This window comes from Mesoplodon densirostris, chromosome 7 (assembly GCF_025265405.1).
Source record: "Mesoplodon densirostris isolate mMesDen1 chromosome 7, mMesDen1 primary haplotype, whole genome shotgun sequence".
NCBI lineage: Eukaryota > Metazoa > Chordata > Mammalia > Artiodactyla > Ziphiidae > Mesoplodon > Mesoplodon densirostris.
Window position 1 is genome coordinate 88631849 of NC_082667.1, and position 17888 is coordinate 88649736.

Below are 17888 nucleotides of genomic sequence, written 5' to 3' on the forward strand. Positions count from 1 at the left end.
TCTGTGTTTCTGTGTCCTTGAGATTCAGAAATGCCAAAGGTGTTCTAAGATTCAGGAAACTTGAGTGTTTCTGCATGATACATGAAATGTATCATACTTTGGGATTTTTTTAAACTTTATTTTTGCATTTCTGCACATGTCAATACTTTTGTTTTAGTTAAAATAACTTGTTACTGTAGAGAACTTATATTTTTTAAAAATGCTGGCTTATGTAAAACCTTTGTACAAAACGATCCTCTTTTTAATGGGCTTGGCATCATTGTCAAGTGCCTTTTTGATTCCTTTCGACGTGTGCACGTGTGACAGTTGCTCTGTAGACCTTTGGTGCATCTTGATTCCTTCTTTTCATGCTTTGTCCAACGTAGTCTTGGCCGCAAAGAAGCCTGTAAGTAATGGAAGGAAACACTCTGCTGGTAAAGAATGTTACCCTCCTGAAGCGCTACCACCTGGAGTGTCTGGTTTCCGGCCATTGTGTCCTGCAGAAAGTGCAAAAAGCAACAGGTAACCTGTTTGCATTCCCTGTCTTTTTCAGTCATTTAGAGTTCTTTATTTTGGAACTTGTATTATGTGGGTGGTCTCTGGTGCTTTGTGTAGAGGAAAAAAGGTAACTCACACATGGCTTGGCTTCTGCCTAATGAGCCCTCTAAGGAAGAAAAATTAAAAGTAATTGGGAGTTTCAAGTTGTTTCTCAAGTGTCACAACAGAGGTAACTCCGTGGGAGTCTTGAGGAGACTAAAATGATCACCAATTGTGCATGTGAGGAAAGTTTCATTAAAGGCAGGTGTAGTTGAGCGAAGCCCTACAGCACAGAAGTAGGAATTTGGAGACGTACGAATGGGAAAAAAGACATTTTAGGCATGGGAAATAGTTTAATGCAGAATGGATGAAAAATATGCATTAGACCTATTCTAAATCAACTGGCTTATTAACTCAGTAAATCCGATTTAGTGAGTCAAACTAGCATTACCTGACTTCTTATCCAGGGGATAGCTGTTCATAGTAATTTTTGTCACAGAACAGTAAATAAAATGGTTGAATTATAGCTTTAGGCTTGCTAAGTGAAATAGATGGCTCTAGATGATCTTCAGGTGACTTACTTGGTAGTAATCAGGAAATTGGGGATTAACAATTGCTTAAGAAAACAAAGAGAATTGATTTTAAATAGTACTTGAAGTAGTTACTGTGTAAAATATCTGTTCAGTTGCTCATGTTAAATGGATGTTTCTAATCCCCACTGGACAACCGACTACTTTTTTGCAAATGGTAATGTGAATTGCTGTTGCATAAACTATAGTGTTGAATCCCCAGTGTTTGCACTTGAGTTTCACAGCTCTGTGGTTTCCTGTCTTCTTGCTGAGACACTTAATCGCAGGTCCATCCTCGTCACACAGGGTGGTAAATTAGAGAACGCTTAATATCACCATTTAAAGAAGAGAGACTGAAATCTCAACCATCCTGAACATAGGAGCTGAAGGGGCCTCTCAGCAGTTCAGAGAGTTATTAGCAAGCCAGTAGGCTGAATTCTGTTGTGTTTTCTCCGTAGCAGAGCCCTCCAGGTCCTTGTTTTGAGCTTATTTATTTTTATACACAATTCTGTATGGATACTGTTCATACTACTAAATAGTTGTATTAACTGGGTTTAACTGGTGATGTATTTACAGGAAGATCTAACTTCGTTTTGTTGCTATCTTTTTAGGGGCTTTCCATTCATCAAAGCTCGTGATGTATGTAATCAGTTGGTGGTGTGTAGCTATCATATTTATGATATATAGGGCTTGAATTGGGAAAGGTGGATGGTCATTCTTCTTGCTTTTTAAATTGACAGAGCCTTACAAGAAGCATTTCCCTCTCTGAAATAAATCCATGTAAAACATGTTTGGTCGCTCTCCCAATGCAACTGTGTAGTTGTGTGGATTTGGCGCACAACTCGCAGCCTTATGGTTATGTCTGTAAACAAGGAAGCCTGTTTTCCAGTCTGCAAATCAGCTGTTACCCAGTGAAACGAACTTGACTGCCATTTCTGACCCCTCACATGGAGCTGTCATACTCAAGAATATTCGCATGTTTTCAAGAAACGTTGTTTGCAGGCTATATGTACAAATTCCTGATCTAAAAGCCAATATAAAGCAACATCTCCCAAACCTCTGCTCTCTCACCAAGGCCACACACATTCCCTCGCTTATGGCCTTATGGCAAGCTAATACTGTCAGTATCAGATTCTCCTTCCCAGTGGTCTTGGGAGACTGCATAGTTGCTCTGTGAATGGCACCACTGCTGAGGTTGAGAGAAGCGCATCTTGGGTGTCAGTCCTGGCCTTGCATTCCCAGAGAGAGGGGTGTGCACCTCGTTCTCCTGTTAGGGTTTTCCTATGCTGCAGGGTTTGCTGCTTGTTGTCAAAATGATGTCCTAGTGACTTGTCTTCTGCGTGGTTATATAATCCCAGCACAGTTCTTTATGATCTGTAGACTTTTATGGGGTTGTGGCCAGGTCAGTTTTTAAATGTTTGGAAATGTCCTATTGAACAACATTGCAGTGGCAGTGAAGCTTGCTGGGAGAATTGTATTACTGTTGCCCTAGTTTTGGCTTAAGGGTAGTGAGAAGATGAAATTTTTGATGGGTCAGTTTTAGTTCTGTACGTGTATGTGATTTATTTTTTAAAATTCTAATGTCTATTATTCACAGCTTAGATATGTTGACTTCCTGATTATTCATCAGTCCCTTTACTGATGTATTTTCCTCTGAAAAACTACATTTTATTCCAGACTGTTTTTGTCTGATGGTGAAGAATAAATTTTTCATTTGCAGTATAAAGTTGATCTGAGAAGAAATGTTTACCTTGGATCTTAACTTGGCTTCTGTGAAAGAAACTTAATAAAATAATATGGGCAATTCCCATTACTAATCGTAAGCACGTACAACAGAGGTCTGTACAGTAACATAGCAAAAATAAGTTCCTGTACTTTTACTTAGTCATTGCCTGGTTTACACTAAAGAGCAGTGAGAGACATTTATAAATAATGATACCTCAGATCACTTTTGTTAAATGTCCTCTAATATTTGGATATTTGGTATCTGGCTTGTGTTGTCTTTTATACAATCTTGTCTTCTTTCTTTGCACTTTAGTGTAACAACTCTGTGGTTTTCTATCTTCTTCTTGGGACACTCAGGTCCATCAGAATTTCCTGTGACTGTGACAGTAGAGAGTCCTTCCTCCTCAGAAATGGAAGAGGTCGATGATTCCTCAGAACATGTTCAGGAAGAGCCAGAGAAAATCCGTTTGAAACAAGAAGCATTGCAGGTACAAAGTTATCACTTTAAAGCTATAGAGAAGATTATTTTTCAAACGGAAGGCTGATTGCAACACAGCACAGCTTGTGTGAGGGTTCTGTTTTCTCCTCCCATCTGCATTGTATCCCCTTGAATGGTTCCTTAAGCTTAGACCAAGGTGAATGGTGGACATTTGAACTCTAAGAAACTAAAATCAAAACATGTCGTTAGTAATATATTTTCCTTTCCTTAGAACCTTAGTATATTAGATTTAGGGAGAAGCTTAGCGATCATAAGATAAGGAAATTGAGTTCTGAATGACTACAGTCAGCTGATTCAGTGCTCTTGTTTTACAGATGAGAAAATGGACAGTTCTAGTTGAACTCTCTTTTTTTTTTTTTTTCTTTTTGCGGTATGCGGGCCTCTCACTGTTGTGGCCTCTCCCGTTGCGGAGCACAGGCTCCGGATGCGCAGGCCCAGCGGCCATGGCTCACGGGCCCAGCCGCTCCGCGGCATATGGGATCCTCCCAGACCGGGGCACGAACCCGTATCCCCTGCATCGGCAGGCGGACTCTTAACCACTGCGCCACCGGGGAGGCCCTGAACTCTCTTTTTATAAGAGGAAAATATGGCCTCATTTTAAATAAAAGTAAAGTTGAAAAAAGTTTTGATGTTGATATTCTCCTTTCCTAAAATCAAAAATATCAAGAAGCTACATTCTATTACCAAATAAACCTGACCTCTAATGTCATTCCATACTTTTGTTTGTATGGGCAGAAAAGAAAGATTGATTTTTATAAGAAATTTTTGCACCTCAAAATTAATATATTTATTTTATTTCAACTTTAATGCAGAGCTGAACATTTCTAATAAATAAATGAACACCATTTGGGGGGGACCTTATCTTTGTGCTACAAAGTCCATGTTTAATTTTCTAAAATTATTTAATATGACTTTCTCTTCATATGAAACATGATACTTGACAGGTTTCAGAACTGATTATCCCATTATTGTAGGACTACAGGAATTACTCTTTGATTTTCAAAAGAGAAAGTTAGATTTTTATTTTTTAATTAAAATTAATGATAATATAGAGAAATTTTAAGAAAAGAACTTAGAAAATTATGAAATGTTAGAGTAGGAGAAATCTATAGTTCAAGTGGAGTTACTCCCTTTCGTTTTATAAATGAGCACCTACAATTTGTAGAACGTAAGTGGTTTATTAGTAAATGGCAGAGTATGACAAGACCCTAGAGCATCTAACCCGCATTCCTTGTTATTTTAGATGTGGTGTATTCATTTCCTTCACGAATAGACCACGAGATTGTATTTGTAAAAGCAGTAATAGACACTGGGGAAGTCCAAGAAGTTTAAACACTGGGACCACAGAATAGCAGATTCAGAATACACTGAGAACCCTTTTAGCTCTTCTCCATTTTGACAAGACACTACAATGATGGTATCAAAGTGTTTAAGTATATATGCCCACAACAATCAAGAGATTTCAACATAGTTTTGAAAGAGAGAAGACAAGTGGAAGAGTGTGAAACTGAAGCAGTAGAACAGAGGAAAAGCATCACCTAGAATATGGACAGGGACCACGTGCAACTGAGGAGGATTCTGACCCCACCTGAAAAAGTAGCCCCATGCTCAGGTGCGCATGTAGGAGAGAGGGTGGAGTTAGTTGAAAGTGTGACAAATAGGGGAGCTCATTGAAGGGATGTGTTTGGAGGAGTGGACTCCCAGCACCGCCCTCACCCTCCTGAAATGAGATGATTTCATTTTGAAAACAGTGAAACTGGTGAGAACTGGGGCAGCTACTGTGAGTTTTTACACCCTCGAAAATTGTGTTTGGGGGAGATCCTGTTACAGTTACTCCCCGCTTCTTCCTGCATAAGAAGCCAATCAATCGTTGACTTCAGGGAGCTTTCTGCGCTCATTCTTAAATAGAAAATAACTGTCTTTTGCCTGTTAGTTGAGTAAAGCTTACAATATGAGAGAGGGGGAAAGAGTGCAAACATATCCTAGTAGGACCAGGGACAATGTAGGAAACAGAATAATTTAAGAAAAAACCCTAATTAGTATCCTGAGAGAGGGTTAAAAAGAGCTAGCAAGTATAAAATAAGACTAGGGTATTAATGAAAAGGAGAATGGTCAGAAAGCAAGAGGGGTCTCCTGGAAATGCAAATATGGTTGCTGAAATAAATTCAGTAGGAATTTAAAAAATTTCTCAGTGTATAAAAAAGAAAGACACAATGGAAAATGTGACAGAAATATGTTAGAGAGGCTGCATCTGGGAGGTCCCACATGTTACTATTAGAAAGTCCAGACCCAGAAAAAAAATGGAGGGAAGCTGTCAAAGGGCAACAAAATTCCCCACAGCTGAAAGTAGACATCAGGCCTCAGATTGAAAATAGTTATGCAAGATGAGCAAGAATAGACTCATACCTAGGCACCCTTCATTGTGAAACTTTCAAATACTGAAAAAATAAATTAAAATAGAATAAAATACTGAGAGGATACATCCATTCCAGAGAGAAAAATACTGGTCACCTAAAAAAAAAGGTTAAAATCTTACTTTATCATACTTGTCATGAGCACCATGGATCCTGGAAGGCATTAGAAAGATATCTCCAAAGTTTTTCAGGCACATAATTTTCACCCTAGGGGTTTGTATCCAGCCAAACTATCAGTCATACGTGGAGGCTGAAGAAGATATTTTGTACAGAAAGAAATTTGAAAAATTGACCTCCTGTGCTACACCTTAAGCTATTTATAGACATAATCCAGCAAAATGAGGCAATAAACCAAGAAGGAAGATAATAGGGGATTCAGTGCAGATTGCAGCTAGTCTAGAGTGGAGAGGCTTCTATTGATTGTATGATTGAGAGCTTAGAAACACCTTGAGGCATATTGTACTTACTAGGTGTTAGGCACTGTTGGAAGGGAGGAGGGAGAGGAAGAGGAGAAGGAACTTGAACTCCAGAGGAGAAAAGGCTATACGGACATAAAGCTGAAGCACACTAAACTATGGTTGATTTTTAACCTACTATTGGTGAGGAAGGGAAGAATCCACTTCAACGTGACACTATAGATGTCCCCCTTTTCAGTGACACACAGGGGTAATGACCACCTATCTAATTTGTTGTCCAAACCAGAACTTGTCCAAACTCCTTACACTTCAATAGTGTAAGGAGGCACTCTAATGCTGTAACATCAGGACAACAGGTATAAACTGGAACAGCCCAAGGCGGCTTGGGGTATGTGGTCACCCTGCACAAGGGCAGTGACACTGGCACAGTATGGAACGAGGTGTAGTCTATACACAGAGACACAGTACATCTGCAGTGGGCAATATTAATTTCATTGTAATAATGGCAATACTGTCTTGGTTTGCAGCTTTTATTGTCAACGTGCATGTAATCACAAATAACTAAAGTAAACTATACTTAGTATGTATGAGTATTAACTTGGTATGTACTGAAATGTATTGTGTACTAGTATGTACTTAGTATATATTAGGCTCTAAGTGTTTTTGCATATATTAACTCATTTAGTCCTCTGAATAGCCTTATGAGGTTGGTGCTAATATCATTCCCACTTTTGAGAGCAGGAAGCTAAGTCAGGGAAGGAACTTGCCCAGGCTGTACCTAATTTAAGGTTGGATCGAGGCTTTGAGTTTAGGCTCTCTGACTGTTCTCTTAAACCTTACTCCGTACTGACTCTCAAATAACAGAAGACTTAACTGCACATAGAACAGAATATAAATTTCAACTTTGACAACGTAACAGCTAGGTTTGGAAGGTAGACAGGAGGTAGAAAAAAGGGAAGATGGTATGAATGTCCTCATTTTACAAAGCGTGACGTTGAGAGAGTTTCTAGTTGATCAACAATGTAGGTTTTTAAGTATATGACTACAAGTCAAAGAGATCATGAGCAGTGGAATAACTCCTGATGACATAACTTTACTGAGCAGTGTGGACATAGGAAAGAGTGTAGAGGAACTAAACCCTTACTTATTAGTAAGTTAGAAAGTGAACAGATAATGCCTCCAATTTAGTGAGAAAATAGTCATGGAAGAGTATTACTTGGACATGGAGAAGAATTCAAAATAACAATAGTTGGACCTCCCTGATGGCGTAGTGGTTAAGAAACTGCCTCCCAAGGCAGGGGACACGGGTTCGAGCCCTGGTCCAGGAAGGTCCCACATGCCACGGAGCAGCGAAGCCCGTGCACCAGAACTACGGAGCCTGTGCTCTAGAGCCCGTGAGCCACAACTACTGAGCCCATGTGCCACAACTACTGAAGCCTGCGCGCCTAGATCCTGTGCTTCATAACAAGAGAAGCCACCGCAATGAAGAGTAGCCCCCGCTCGCCGCAACTAGAGAAAACCTGCACGCAGCAACGAAGACCCAATACAGCCAAAAGTAAATAATAATAATAAAATAATAAAAATAACAATATTTGACGTAAACCTCATAAAAAAGGAAATCTATACAGCCAGTAAACACAGAAAAGTGTACAACTTCATTAAGTAATAAGTGAAAAGTGAGTCAAAACCAAGGAAACTACATGTCAATCAGATTGACAAATACATAAATAAAAAGTCTGGTAGTATCAGGTATTGTAGACCTGAAGTACTATGGGAATCTTCTACCCTGTTTATTATACTGGAGTGTAAATCGACACAACTACTTTGGAAAGCATTTAGCCCTCTCCGTCAACTGAAGGTATATAAATAGCCTGTGAGGCAGCAGCCCTAACCCCCGCCCTGTGTAAATGCACCAGAATAACGGGTACAGCAGGATTCCTGTCCATGATTTGCATTAGCACAAACTGAAAACAAACCAAATGTCCATTAAGAGTCAAAAATTAAATAAATGATGTGTATTTGTACAGTGGGAAAACTATCCAGCAATAAAATTGAATGAAGTAGAGCTACAGGCAGCAATGTGGATGAATTTTTTAAACCAACGTTGAGAGAAAGAAATAAGATAGAAAAGACTTCATATACTATGATCCTGTACATAAAGTTAGATGTTGACACAACTAAACTCTTTTGTTAGGGATGCATGCAGGTTAAAGGAAATGACTGTCAAGAAGTGAGGTTGGTGTTTAACCGGGAAGAGGGAAGGAGCTTGTCATGAGAAAAGGATATGGGGGGTTTTTGCGATGCTGACAAGTCTCAATACTTTCAGATTCGAGTCGTGCTTATGTAAGTATTCTCTTTTTATTTGTCACATTCACAGTTTTGTTCTGTGCACTTCTCAGTACACATATCGTATTTTACAATTAAAAACTGCGTAAAGAATCGGTCGCTTCTTGAGTGCTGGATGTGGGAGTGGGATGAGACCGTTTCATTTTAAGCCCTTCACTACTGTTTGCATTCGCATGTTCATTCATTCAGCATTAACTGCACATATTCTATGTACCAAGCACTCTTCTAATTTTATATGTGTTGTAACTCATGTAATTCTCACAAGAGCTCTGTAATATGGGAGCTTATCTCCATTTTATAGATGAGGAAGTTGAGGCCTAGAGTTATAGAACTTGTCCAAGGTTATGTAGCTAATGGGTAGTGCCAGGCCCATTTGCCTCAGAGAATCTGAATATTTACAATATAATCTAAAAGAGAAATTTAATGACTAATTATAAACAAAAAAATTGCACATTAAAGAAGATGACAAGTTTTCATCTATCCAGTTAGAGAAAAACACACAGTCTGTCTTTCACACACATACATTTTATATGTACGTGTGTGGCAGGGATTTTCCTTATTAAGCAATTATTTATTGACCGTCTACGTTGTGCTAGGCACAGGTGCTGGGGATAAACACTTAATAAAATACACCCCCTATCTTCAAATAACTTGCACTCTGAGTGAGGAAGTAAGCCAACAGTTATAGTAGAGGTTATATACCAAGTGATACATCGCTGATTGCAGTGTAAAATCTCAGAAATCTTTTGGAAAGAAGTCTGGAGATAGGTACTTCAGAGCCTTAAAAATGTTCATTTGCTTTGATCTCAAACTCATTTTTATGGATTTATTGTAAGAATGTTATTCTCAATATGGAAAAAAGCCTTCATGCATAAAAACGGTTGTTTTGTCTGATAATATTGAAAAGTTGGAAAGAATTTAAATGTGTAAAATGGTTAACCAGTAAACCCACGCAGTGGAATATTTTGTAGCCCGCACAAAAATTCAAGGTTATGAATCCCCTGATTATATGAGAAATGATTGATTTCAATGTTAAATGGAGAAAAGTTGAACATAAAATTTGATATCCAATATGATGGGAGCTTTGTCCCAGAAAAATCACCCTAGCCAGTGTACAGAAGGGAGGAAGGGAGAGCAGATGGCAGGAAGGAAAATTACTCCAAAGCCTTATCATTAGTCTTACTTAAGTAATAGAATATCAAGCAAGTTTACTTTCTAACTTTTTTGGTTCCATATTTCCATGTAAGGGACATGAATTCTGAATACTTTGTAGGAGGAGGGTACACTTTTTCACAAAAATTGAACACTGTGTTCTAATTCCCTCCATTAGAGGGAGAAACTGTTGCATGTAATTGCACTTTGATGTGCTATTTAGAACCAGTCAGGAATTTTAGTCTACTTTCCTCTGACCGTGCTGAGGGTTTTTTGTTTTTTTGTTTATTTGTTTAGAATTTCTTTGAAATCAGTTTTAGAAGATTGATTAAACCATTATATTAAAAGTAGAGGAATTCTGCAATTTTTTTCCCTTTTTCCCCATTGAAAACTTGACTGGCTTTAGTAATGAACCATTAAAGAATTTGAAGTTCTTAGACTCTCAATTTTTTAAACATGTTCTGAATATAAAAATATATGTTCATTGAGCAAATGTTTGAAAACAATGAACAACTTCTTGAAGGAAATGAAAGCCACCTCTGCATGTACACACACCTAATCTGCTCTTTTGTCTTAAAAAAGTATCAGAAATATTTTGCCATGTCACTAACTACTCTTCTACATCAGAGAATTTGATTAAGCTTATGCATCATCTCCCAGGAAAAACGCACAGATATATTTTGAATGTAGCACTCCTGAAGCCCATTCATTAACTCTGGTTGAGACCTCTTGTCATTCTTAGTGGCTTCATAGCGCATTCCTTCAGACGATGAGCTGTTTTTATTTAAACCAGTCCCAATTCGGAGGCTCTTAGCTTTCTTCTAGGGTTTGGTTATCAACAATCTTATGACATCATGTTGGTAGATAAATCTTTGCCCACATCTTTGATTTCCTTAGGGTAAACTCCTGATGTAGGATTGTTGTTAGGTACCAAAAGCTACTGTCCAGAAAGTGATACCAGCTCCTCTCCCAATGATGGCAGGTAATAGAGTTCCTCATTCTTTAAGTGATTGTTCAAAGCAGTTAACATGGATAAATATACCTTACTGTTTTCATAAGTATAGGTATTATGATTGTTTATCACTGCATAAGAAACCACCCCAAAACAGTGGCCTAAAACAATGACAATCATTTATTTTGTTCACGAACCTGGAGGTTGAGTAGAATATTAATTCTTTTACTACACTCTTACTGACTGAAAACAATACCTATTTGACTAGCTCAGAGTTCTGTAGGTCAGAAGTCCAGGCACAGCGTGACTGGGCTTCCTGCTCAGATACACACGGGAACTTGTGGGTTCCCTCCTGAGAGTGTTAAAGCACGTGAAATTTAAGTGTAAGATATTGAGCCCCAAACGTTGGATGTTCACCATAGTTTGTGTGGGCCACAGAGCTGAAATCAAGATGTCAGTCTGGCTGTGTTAGCGTCCAGAAATGCCTACAGGCTTCTTCCGGCTTGTTGGCATAATTCAGATTCTGCAGTTGCAGGACAGAGGTCCCCATTTCCTTGCTGGCTGTCAGTCGGGGGAGAGTTTCAGCTCCTAGAGGCCTCGCTTGCCTTCCCTGCCGCAGCTTTGGACTTCTTCAGAGCCAGCAATGGAGAGTCTCCCTCTTGTCCCTTTTGTACTTCAATTCAGGAAGAGTTCAGGTCCTATTCATGGGGTGCCCGAGTAGGCCACATCCACCTAAAATAATCTATCTTAAAAGATCTATCTATCTTTTAAGATTAAGATCTTAATCTTAAAAGATTAAGAACCTTAATTCCATGTGCAAAATCCCTTCACTACAGCACCTACATTTAGAGTTTGATTGGATAAGTGGAAGGTTTGTGTACTTCAGTAAGTGGTCATCTTGGGGGCTCTGTCAGAATTCTGCCTATTGCAAGCAGTGTCCCCACTTCAAGGACCGAAGTGTCTTAGTTCCTAAAACTCCTAAGATAGTTTATCAGTGTTCATTTTACTTCAGTGACCTTGGTGACGGGAAGACTACCACCTCCGTGAGCAGGAATGGCAGCCAGCTTCCTGAGTCCACAGTGTGGCTCTGCTACTTAGTGGTGTGACCTTGGCTGTGCTGCTCTACTTACTCTACTTCTCTGCCTCTGTTTCCCTCATCTGTAAAATAACATGGAGTTAGTGATCGTTCTTTCCTCGTAGGGTTTTTTGTTTTATAAATTTATTTTTGGCCGCATTGGGTCTTCGTTGCTGCTCGCCAGCTTTCTCCAGTTGTGTCGAGCGGAGGGCTACTCTTCGTTGCGGTGCGGTGGCTTCTCTTATTGCGGAGCACAGGCTCTAGGCGTGCAGGCTTCAGTAGTTGTGGCACGTGGGTTCTAGAGCGTAGGCTCAGTAGTCGTGACTCACAGGCTTAGTTGCTCTGCGGCATGTGGGTTCTTCCTGGACTAGGGCTCAAACCCGTGTCCCCTGCACTGGCAGGCGGATTCTTAACCACTGTGCCAGTAGGGAAGCCCCCTCTTAGGGTTTTGATGATTTGATTATTTAATACCCAGGGAACTCCAGGAACAGTGCTTGACTGTAAATTGCTTTAAAAGTGATTACTTTTTTTTTTTTTTTTTTTTTTTGCGGTACACGGGCCTCTCACTGCTGTGGCCTCTCCTGTTGTGGAGCACAGGCTCCGGACGCACAGGCCCAGCGGCCATGGCTCACGGGCCCACCCGCTCCACGGCATGTGGGATCTTCCCAGACCGGGGCACGAACCCGTGTCCCCTGCATCGGCAGGCGGACTCTCAACCACTGCGCCACCAGGGAAGCCCTAAAAGTGATTACTTTTTTAAAACATGCTTTTGAATCTGCAATTATGCAATTCAGGTATGCTAAGCAGGTTCGTTAATAGGACTTCCTGCTATAAAGAGACCCACAAATAAAAATAGAATTTTTCTTTCTTGGTCGTAACTTCTTATTTCTGACTTACTATGTTATATGCATATGCCTTTTATGGTGGGCTGCCACAAATTTATGTTGGAAAGAGTGGAATTTAAATAAATCTTTGCCAATTTGATAGATTTTGATCATTCATTTCACTGGCATGGTATGATATGACCAGTAGCAGACTAAAATCTGAGTTCACTTCTGGCTCTGCCCCTAAATCCTGACGAGACCAATAGCTGGAAAGGCTTTTGGATATTATACTATGAATTAGTTATAATATGGACTCTGTTTAGGAAACCCTGGAGGAGTGCCTAAAGCAGTTAAAGGAGGAAAGAGTAATAAGACTGAAGGCTGATAGACGAGTCAGTGAGGTAAACACGTTTCATCTGCTTTTGAGAGTGTTTTGGTTTTATTTTGATTTGATTTTAAGCCATATACGCATATTTTGTAAGCTTTAAAACTGTAATATGTTGCAAATTGGTTGTATCATATGGACTTTTGCATTTACTGGTATTTAGTGATCATATGATCTATATTCCAGAAAGCATGTTTTTAAAGATGTGAAAATCTGGTTTTGTGTATGTGTGTGTGTGTGTGTGTGCTTTTATATGACATTAGCTTATTTCCTGTTCATGATTCTTTGATTCAAGAAGGCACTTTCTGTGCATATATTGTATATACAGTAACATAAAAGACATGATGAGACTCTCCTGGCAATGAATTAGGAAAGTGAATCATTGAAATAAATTTAAGATATTGGAAAACTTCTAAGAATGCAATGAAAGATAAAAATATATACTATGAGAATTACATTAGGTAATGTGCATGAAAGCAGGGCATAATCTAAAAAGTTCTATCTAAATATAATTTATCACAGGGTGAGTGTAGGGAGGAATTTTTGAAAGTGCATCCATTGGATTGGCAGACACTCATTCAGTAAACGTTGAGCACCTGCTCATGTAAGGCAAAAGGGGCATCATGAAAATTAACGACCTTTCTGAGAAATACGAGAGTTGAGCTTACAGGAGGTTTTAAGTGCGTAGATGCTGAGCGGAAGGGGAAGAGTGCACGGGGGTGAATATGTTCAAGAAGCCAAAGAAAATATTGGTGATCGTACATTTAATAAATTGGGTTGGATATGATTTAGGACTTTTAAACGTAAGCATTAGATATTTTACTCACTAAAGTTAATTCTTAACATTCAGCAGAGTTGTAATATGTTTTGTTCAAATCAGATTCTATAATTCACTTTCGAATTTAAGGGAAACTTAAAGCAGGTAATTTTCTAATGTGGAATGAGGCTCCATTATGAATTAAACCAGTTAGAAATGTGATCTTTTGTGAAAGATCATTAATAAAACGGTAACTTTGGTTTATTTATATACCACTTAAGTGTTATATAGGAAACTTTGTTGGGTGCCTGTGGATTTTGGTCATTATGTGATATGGTCTCTGTCTTTACTGGTGGAGGGTTACATTAATTATAAATTAATTACATTTTGAGTGTTTTAGTTTTGTTCCTTGAAACTAGGCAAGACTACTTTTTGTTTGTTTTTTGCTTTTTTGGGTTTTTTTTTTTTGCAGTATGTGAGCCTCTCACTGTTGTGGCCTCTCCCGTTGCGGAGCACAGGCTCCGGACGCACAGGCTCAGCAGCCATGGCTCACGGGCCCAGCCACTACGCAGCATGTGGGATCTTCCCGGACTGGGGCACGAACCCGTGTCCCCTGCATCGGCAGGCGGACTCGCAACCACTGCGCCACCAGGGAAGCCCAAGGCAAGACTACTTTTGATGACAATGGGAAAAAATCATGTCAGACGTTTTCAGTCTTCTTGTATAGCTGGAACATGAAAATGCCCAGTTAAGAAACACAACTTTCTCTTTGTCTGAAGCCCTTCATGCCCACTCATTGACAAGCATGATCCTGGATGATGAAGGTGTTTTGGGCAGCACTGAGAATTCTTTTCAGAAGTTCCACGCTTTCCTGGTTCTCCTTAAAGATGCTGGGTTAGTTCATTTCTCTTCATGGCATTCTTCTCTTTGCGACTCTAATGGTAGTTTGCTGAGGAACTGGAGCAATTTTCATCACTTACGTGGCCATATTTAGCCAAATTTAGTGTAATTATAGGTAATATAGTTGACGTTTTAAAATGAGGAATTAAATTTTTTAAGAAATGCAAATAGGGAAGCCTGCTTTGGTAGAGTGGGGAACCCATTATAAAAGAGTAACCTGTAGACAGAGTAATTAGTAGGTATAGTTGTTTTGTAAAGACTAAATTAAAGGCAGTTTTCATTGAAAATAGTCGGGAATGCATAAGAATTTTCCTATCTTTCACTTCTTTTGCTTGTTTGATAAGTTTGAATTAAAGTTATCTTTGCCTTAGACATAAAAATGATTATTAATCTGCAGGGGAGATATAGGTCAGTGGTTCTCAACTGGGAGCAATTTTGCTGAAAGAGGGAAGTGGAGATTGATAGTTGATAGTGGTGTTTTGTCAGTGAATGAATTGGTGTTGGTGTTGGGAAGGAAGGAACAAACACTTTCTTGGAAACTGGAGGAAAGGTGGTAAAGAAGTGTGGGAATGGAGGTGTGACAGGCAGTGGACAGGGTGCATGGAACATATTGAAGCTGCTAGTGAGACAGTGGGATGTCTCCTAGAGGATGAATCCGGAAAGGGCTGAGGATTTGGGGGAGAGAGAGGCTTGTAGTCTGGAGTAGGATGTTGGCTTTTAAGATTTTAGAAGTAGGGCTTCCCTGGTGGCGGAGTGGTTGAGAGTCCGCCTGCCGATGCAGGGGATACGGGTTCGTGCCCCGGTCTGGGAAGACCCCGCATGGCGCGGAGCGGCTGGGCCCGTGAGCCATGGCCGCTGAGCCTGCGCGTCCGGAGCCTGTGCTCCGCAACGGGAGAGGCCACAGGAGAGGCCCGCGTACCGCAAAAAAAAAAAAAAAAAAAAAAAAAAAAGATTTTAGAAGTATTTCATGATTGTAGGTCTGGGGAAATCTAAACTGCTCTTCTGTGATTATAATCTTTGTCTTTTCTCCGTTCCTCCTCTCGTCTAGGCTTGGGCAGTTGGCCACAATGGCTGGTATAGATCAGTCAGATTTTCATTTACTAGGTCGTCCCCCGATGAATTCTACTGTTAGTAGTCCACCTAAAGAAGAAAAGAAGGCACTTGAAGAAGGAAAATCAGAATCAAAACAGGGTGCCCCATAACAAATGCAAAATAGCCAAGTAAATGGACAGAACAGCACTTAATGATTCTAAGAGTGATTAGCAAAAAAGAAATGACCAAGTCAGGGAGAAAACAATAACGATCAGTCCCTAATAGTTCACATGCTCGGGAGCTAGAAGACTCTGGAGTCCTTTCCAAATCTGAGATTAGTAAATGTGTGCCCATTTCATGATACTGTACTTTTGTAAATAAGGAGACTGGAAGTTCTTTAGAAAATTTATGAGTTAAAGCAAACTATCCTTAATGAAGAAAGAAGACATTAGAGAAAATATTCCAGATTTTAAATTGTATAAATGTCTATTCTGTTCATATTTTATCTAGGTTTCTATTTGTATGCAGTCAGCTTACAATGAAAGAACACTAATGAAGGTACACATACTGATATAATTTTTAAAATAAGTAATCCAGACATAGCTAATAGGTAACATATTAGAGTGAATCACCTGGTTATGGGAATGGGAGGGGAAAACCTGTCAGCTTTTCCTCTAGCCTTACTTGGAGCCCCCATCAACCAATCTCAGAGTGGTCTTGGGAACTGACAGCTTGAGAATACAGTCTGGTCACAAACTATATACGGTTTACATGTGCCTGGAGGATAGAAAAGAAATTAATTATCTTACAGAATAGGGTTTTATTTTTAGTGAGGGAAAGGAAATGGGTAATAACTACCCCAATCACCAAAGTCTGAAAACGTAGCGGACATAGCCTTGGATATAGCTAGGTTAAGCTGAGAATCACTTGGCAAGATATAATTACAAAAAAAAACTGGCTCTGAAATCTTCTGATTAATCAATTGACTGTGTTAATAATAAGATTACAGAGTAACATTGAAGTCTTGAACTCTACTTTTTAATGGTTGGCTTTGTTTATCACTGAATTTTTGTCTTGTCTTTTGTCTTCCCCTCCACTTTCCGAAAATTACAGGCGATGCTAGGATTCCTTTGCCTCTCGACTCCTTCCGTGTCCCAGCGTCTACTCAAGAGGCCTTAGAAACTTCCAAAGACAACCTGGGGGTCCCAGTCACAGAGCAGCGGCAGGAGTCTTTTGAAGATTTGATTGCTAGAACATGTTCTCCTTCAGAAGACATCATTTCTGGAACTGGAAGTCAAAGAAAAGAAGAGGAATTATCTAGAAATAGCAGGTCTTCTTCAGAGAAAATGAGCAAAGCAGGTGAATAGACCAAAAACTACTCTGCTAAGAAACAACCTGGGAAGGACCTGCATTCCTGCTCTGACTCACCTGTAAAGCAGAAAAGCAAAGGAATTGGGCAAAATAATTCTTTGGTTAATAAACCAATTAAAAGTGAGTCTTCGAAAAAACACATTTCTGTTAAGAGAGTAGAATAGTGACTGTTTCATCAAAGACAAGTAAAAGTAAACTCAGTGTACTAGAACAGTCTGAAAGTGATACTCTTGGATCTGATTGTGAATTTCAAGAAAGCATCCATACTCTATCACGCCTAACATAGGTCTAAATCTTTTAAAATTATGTTTTTGCCTTCAAATTTTCATAAATTACTTATGTTTTTATTATAGCATATGGTGTTTTCAGTTACTTGACTGGAAGCCATTAGAGAAAGATTTTTTTATCTATACTTTTTTATTATAATGAAAGTTTGGGTGTACTTTTCCTTGTAACACTTTGCATCATTCATTCAGCTAGTGTTTACTGAGGGCTTCATATGTACAGTACTTTTCTGGGTGCTGTTGCTTTCAGCAGTGAACAAAATAAAGCCTTTACTCTCCTGGAACTAGCACTCTGTGGTGGGAGAAAACATAAACAACAAAGCAGGCTAAGGGTTAAAAAGAGATGGGAATAATAAATGGAATAGTTTTACCATTTGGTTAAACATCAAACTATTATAAATCACACGGCCAGAAGCCATTGACATATTTTAATTCATAATAACCAGAGAGCCTCAAACATTTACCAAGGCACTTAACCGTGTTTATGGATTACAGCAACGCTCTGAGGTAGGGAACTCTTACCATCCCCATTTTATAGATGAACAGTCTGAGGAGACATTATGTGAGTTGCCCAGAATTACACAGCTATAAGTAAGTGGGAAGTTGCAATGTGACCCGAACCCATGCTCTTTTTTTTTTTTTTTTTTAAATGTATGGACTTTATTATCTTT

General features: G+C 39.3%; 1 protein-coding gene across 1 annotated transcript in view; it reads left to right on the top strand.

Moving 5' to 3' along the window:
• LOC132493269 (centrosomal protein of 78 kDa-like) overlaps positions 1-17214 on the top strand; it is an 88526-nt gene extending 71312 nt beyond the window's left edge. The window contains 7 exon segments of the mRNA XM_060103620.1: positions 366-501; positions 3168-3298; positions 12812-12889; positions 14358-14524; positions 15579-15750; positions 16073-16120; positions 16660-17214. Of these exon segments, the coding sequence (XP_059959603.1) occupies positions 393-501; positions 3168-3298; positions 12812-12889; positions 14358-14524; positions 15579-15750; positions 16073-16120; positions 16660-16929 (975 nt within the window). The 5' untranslated portion in view covers positions 366-392 and the 3' untranslated portion in view covers positions 16930-17214.
• Positions 17215-17888: the final 674 nt, after the last annotated feature.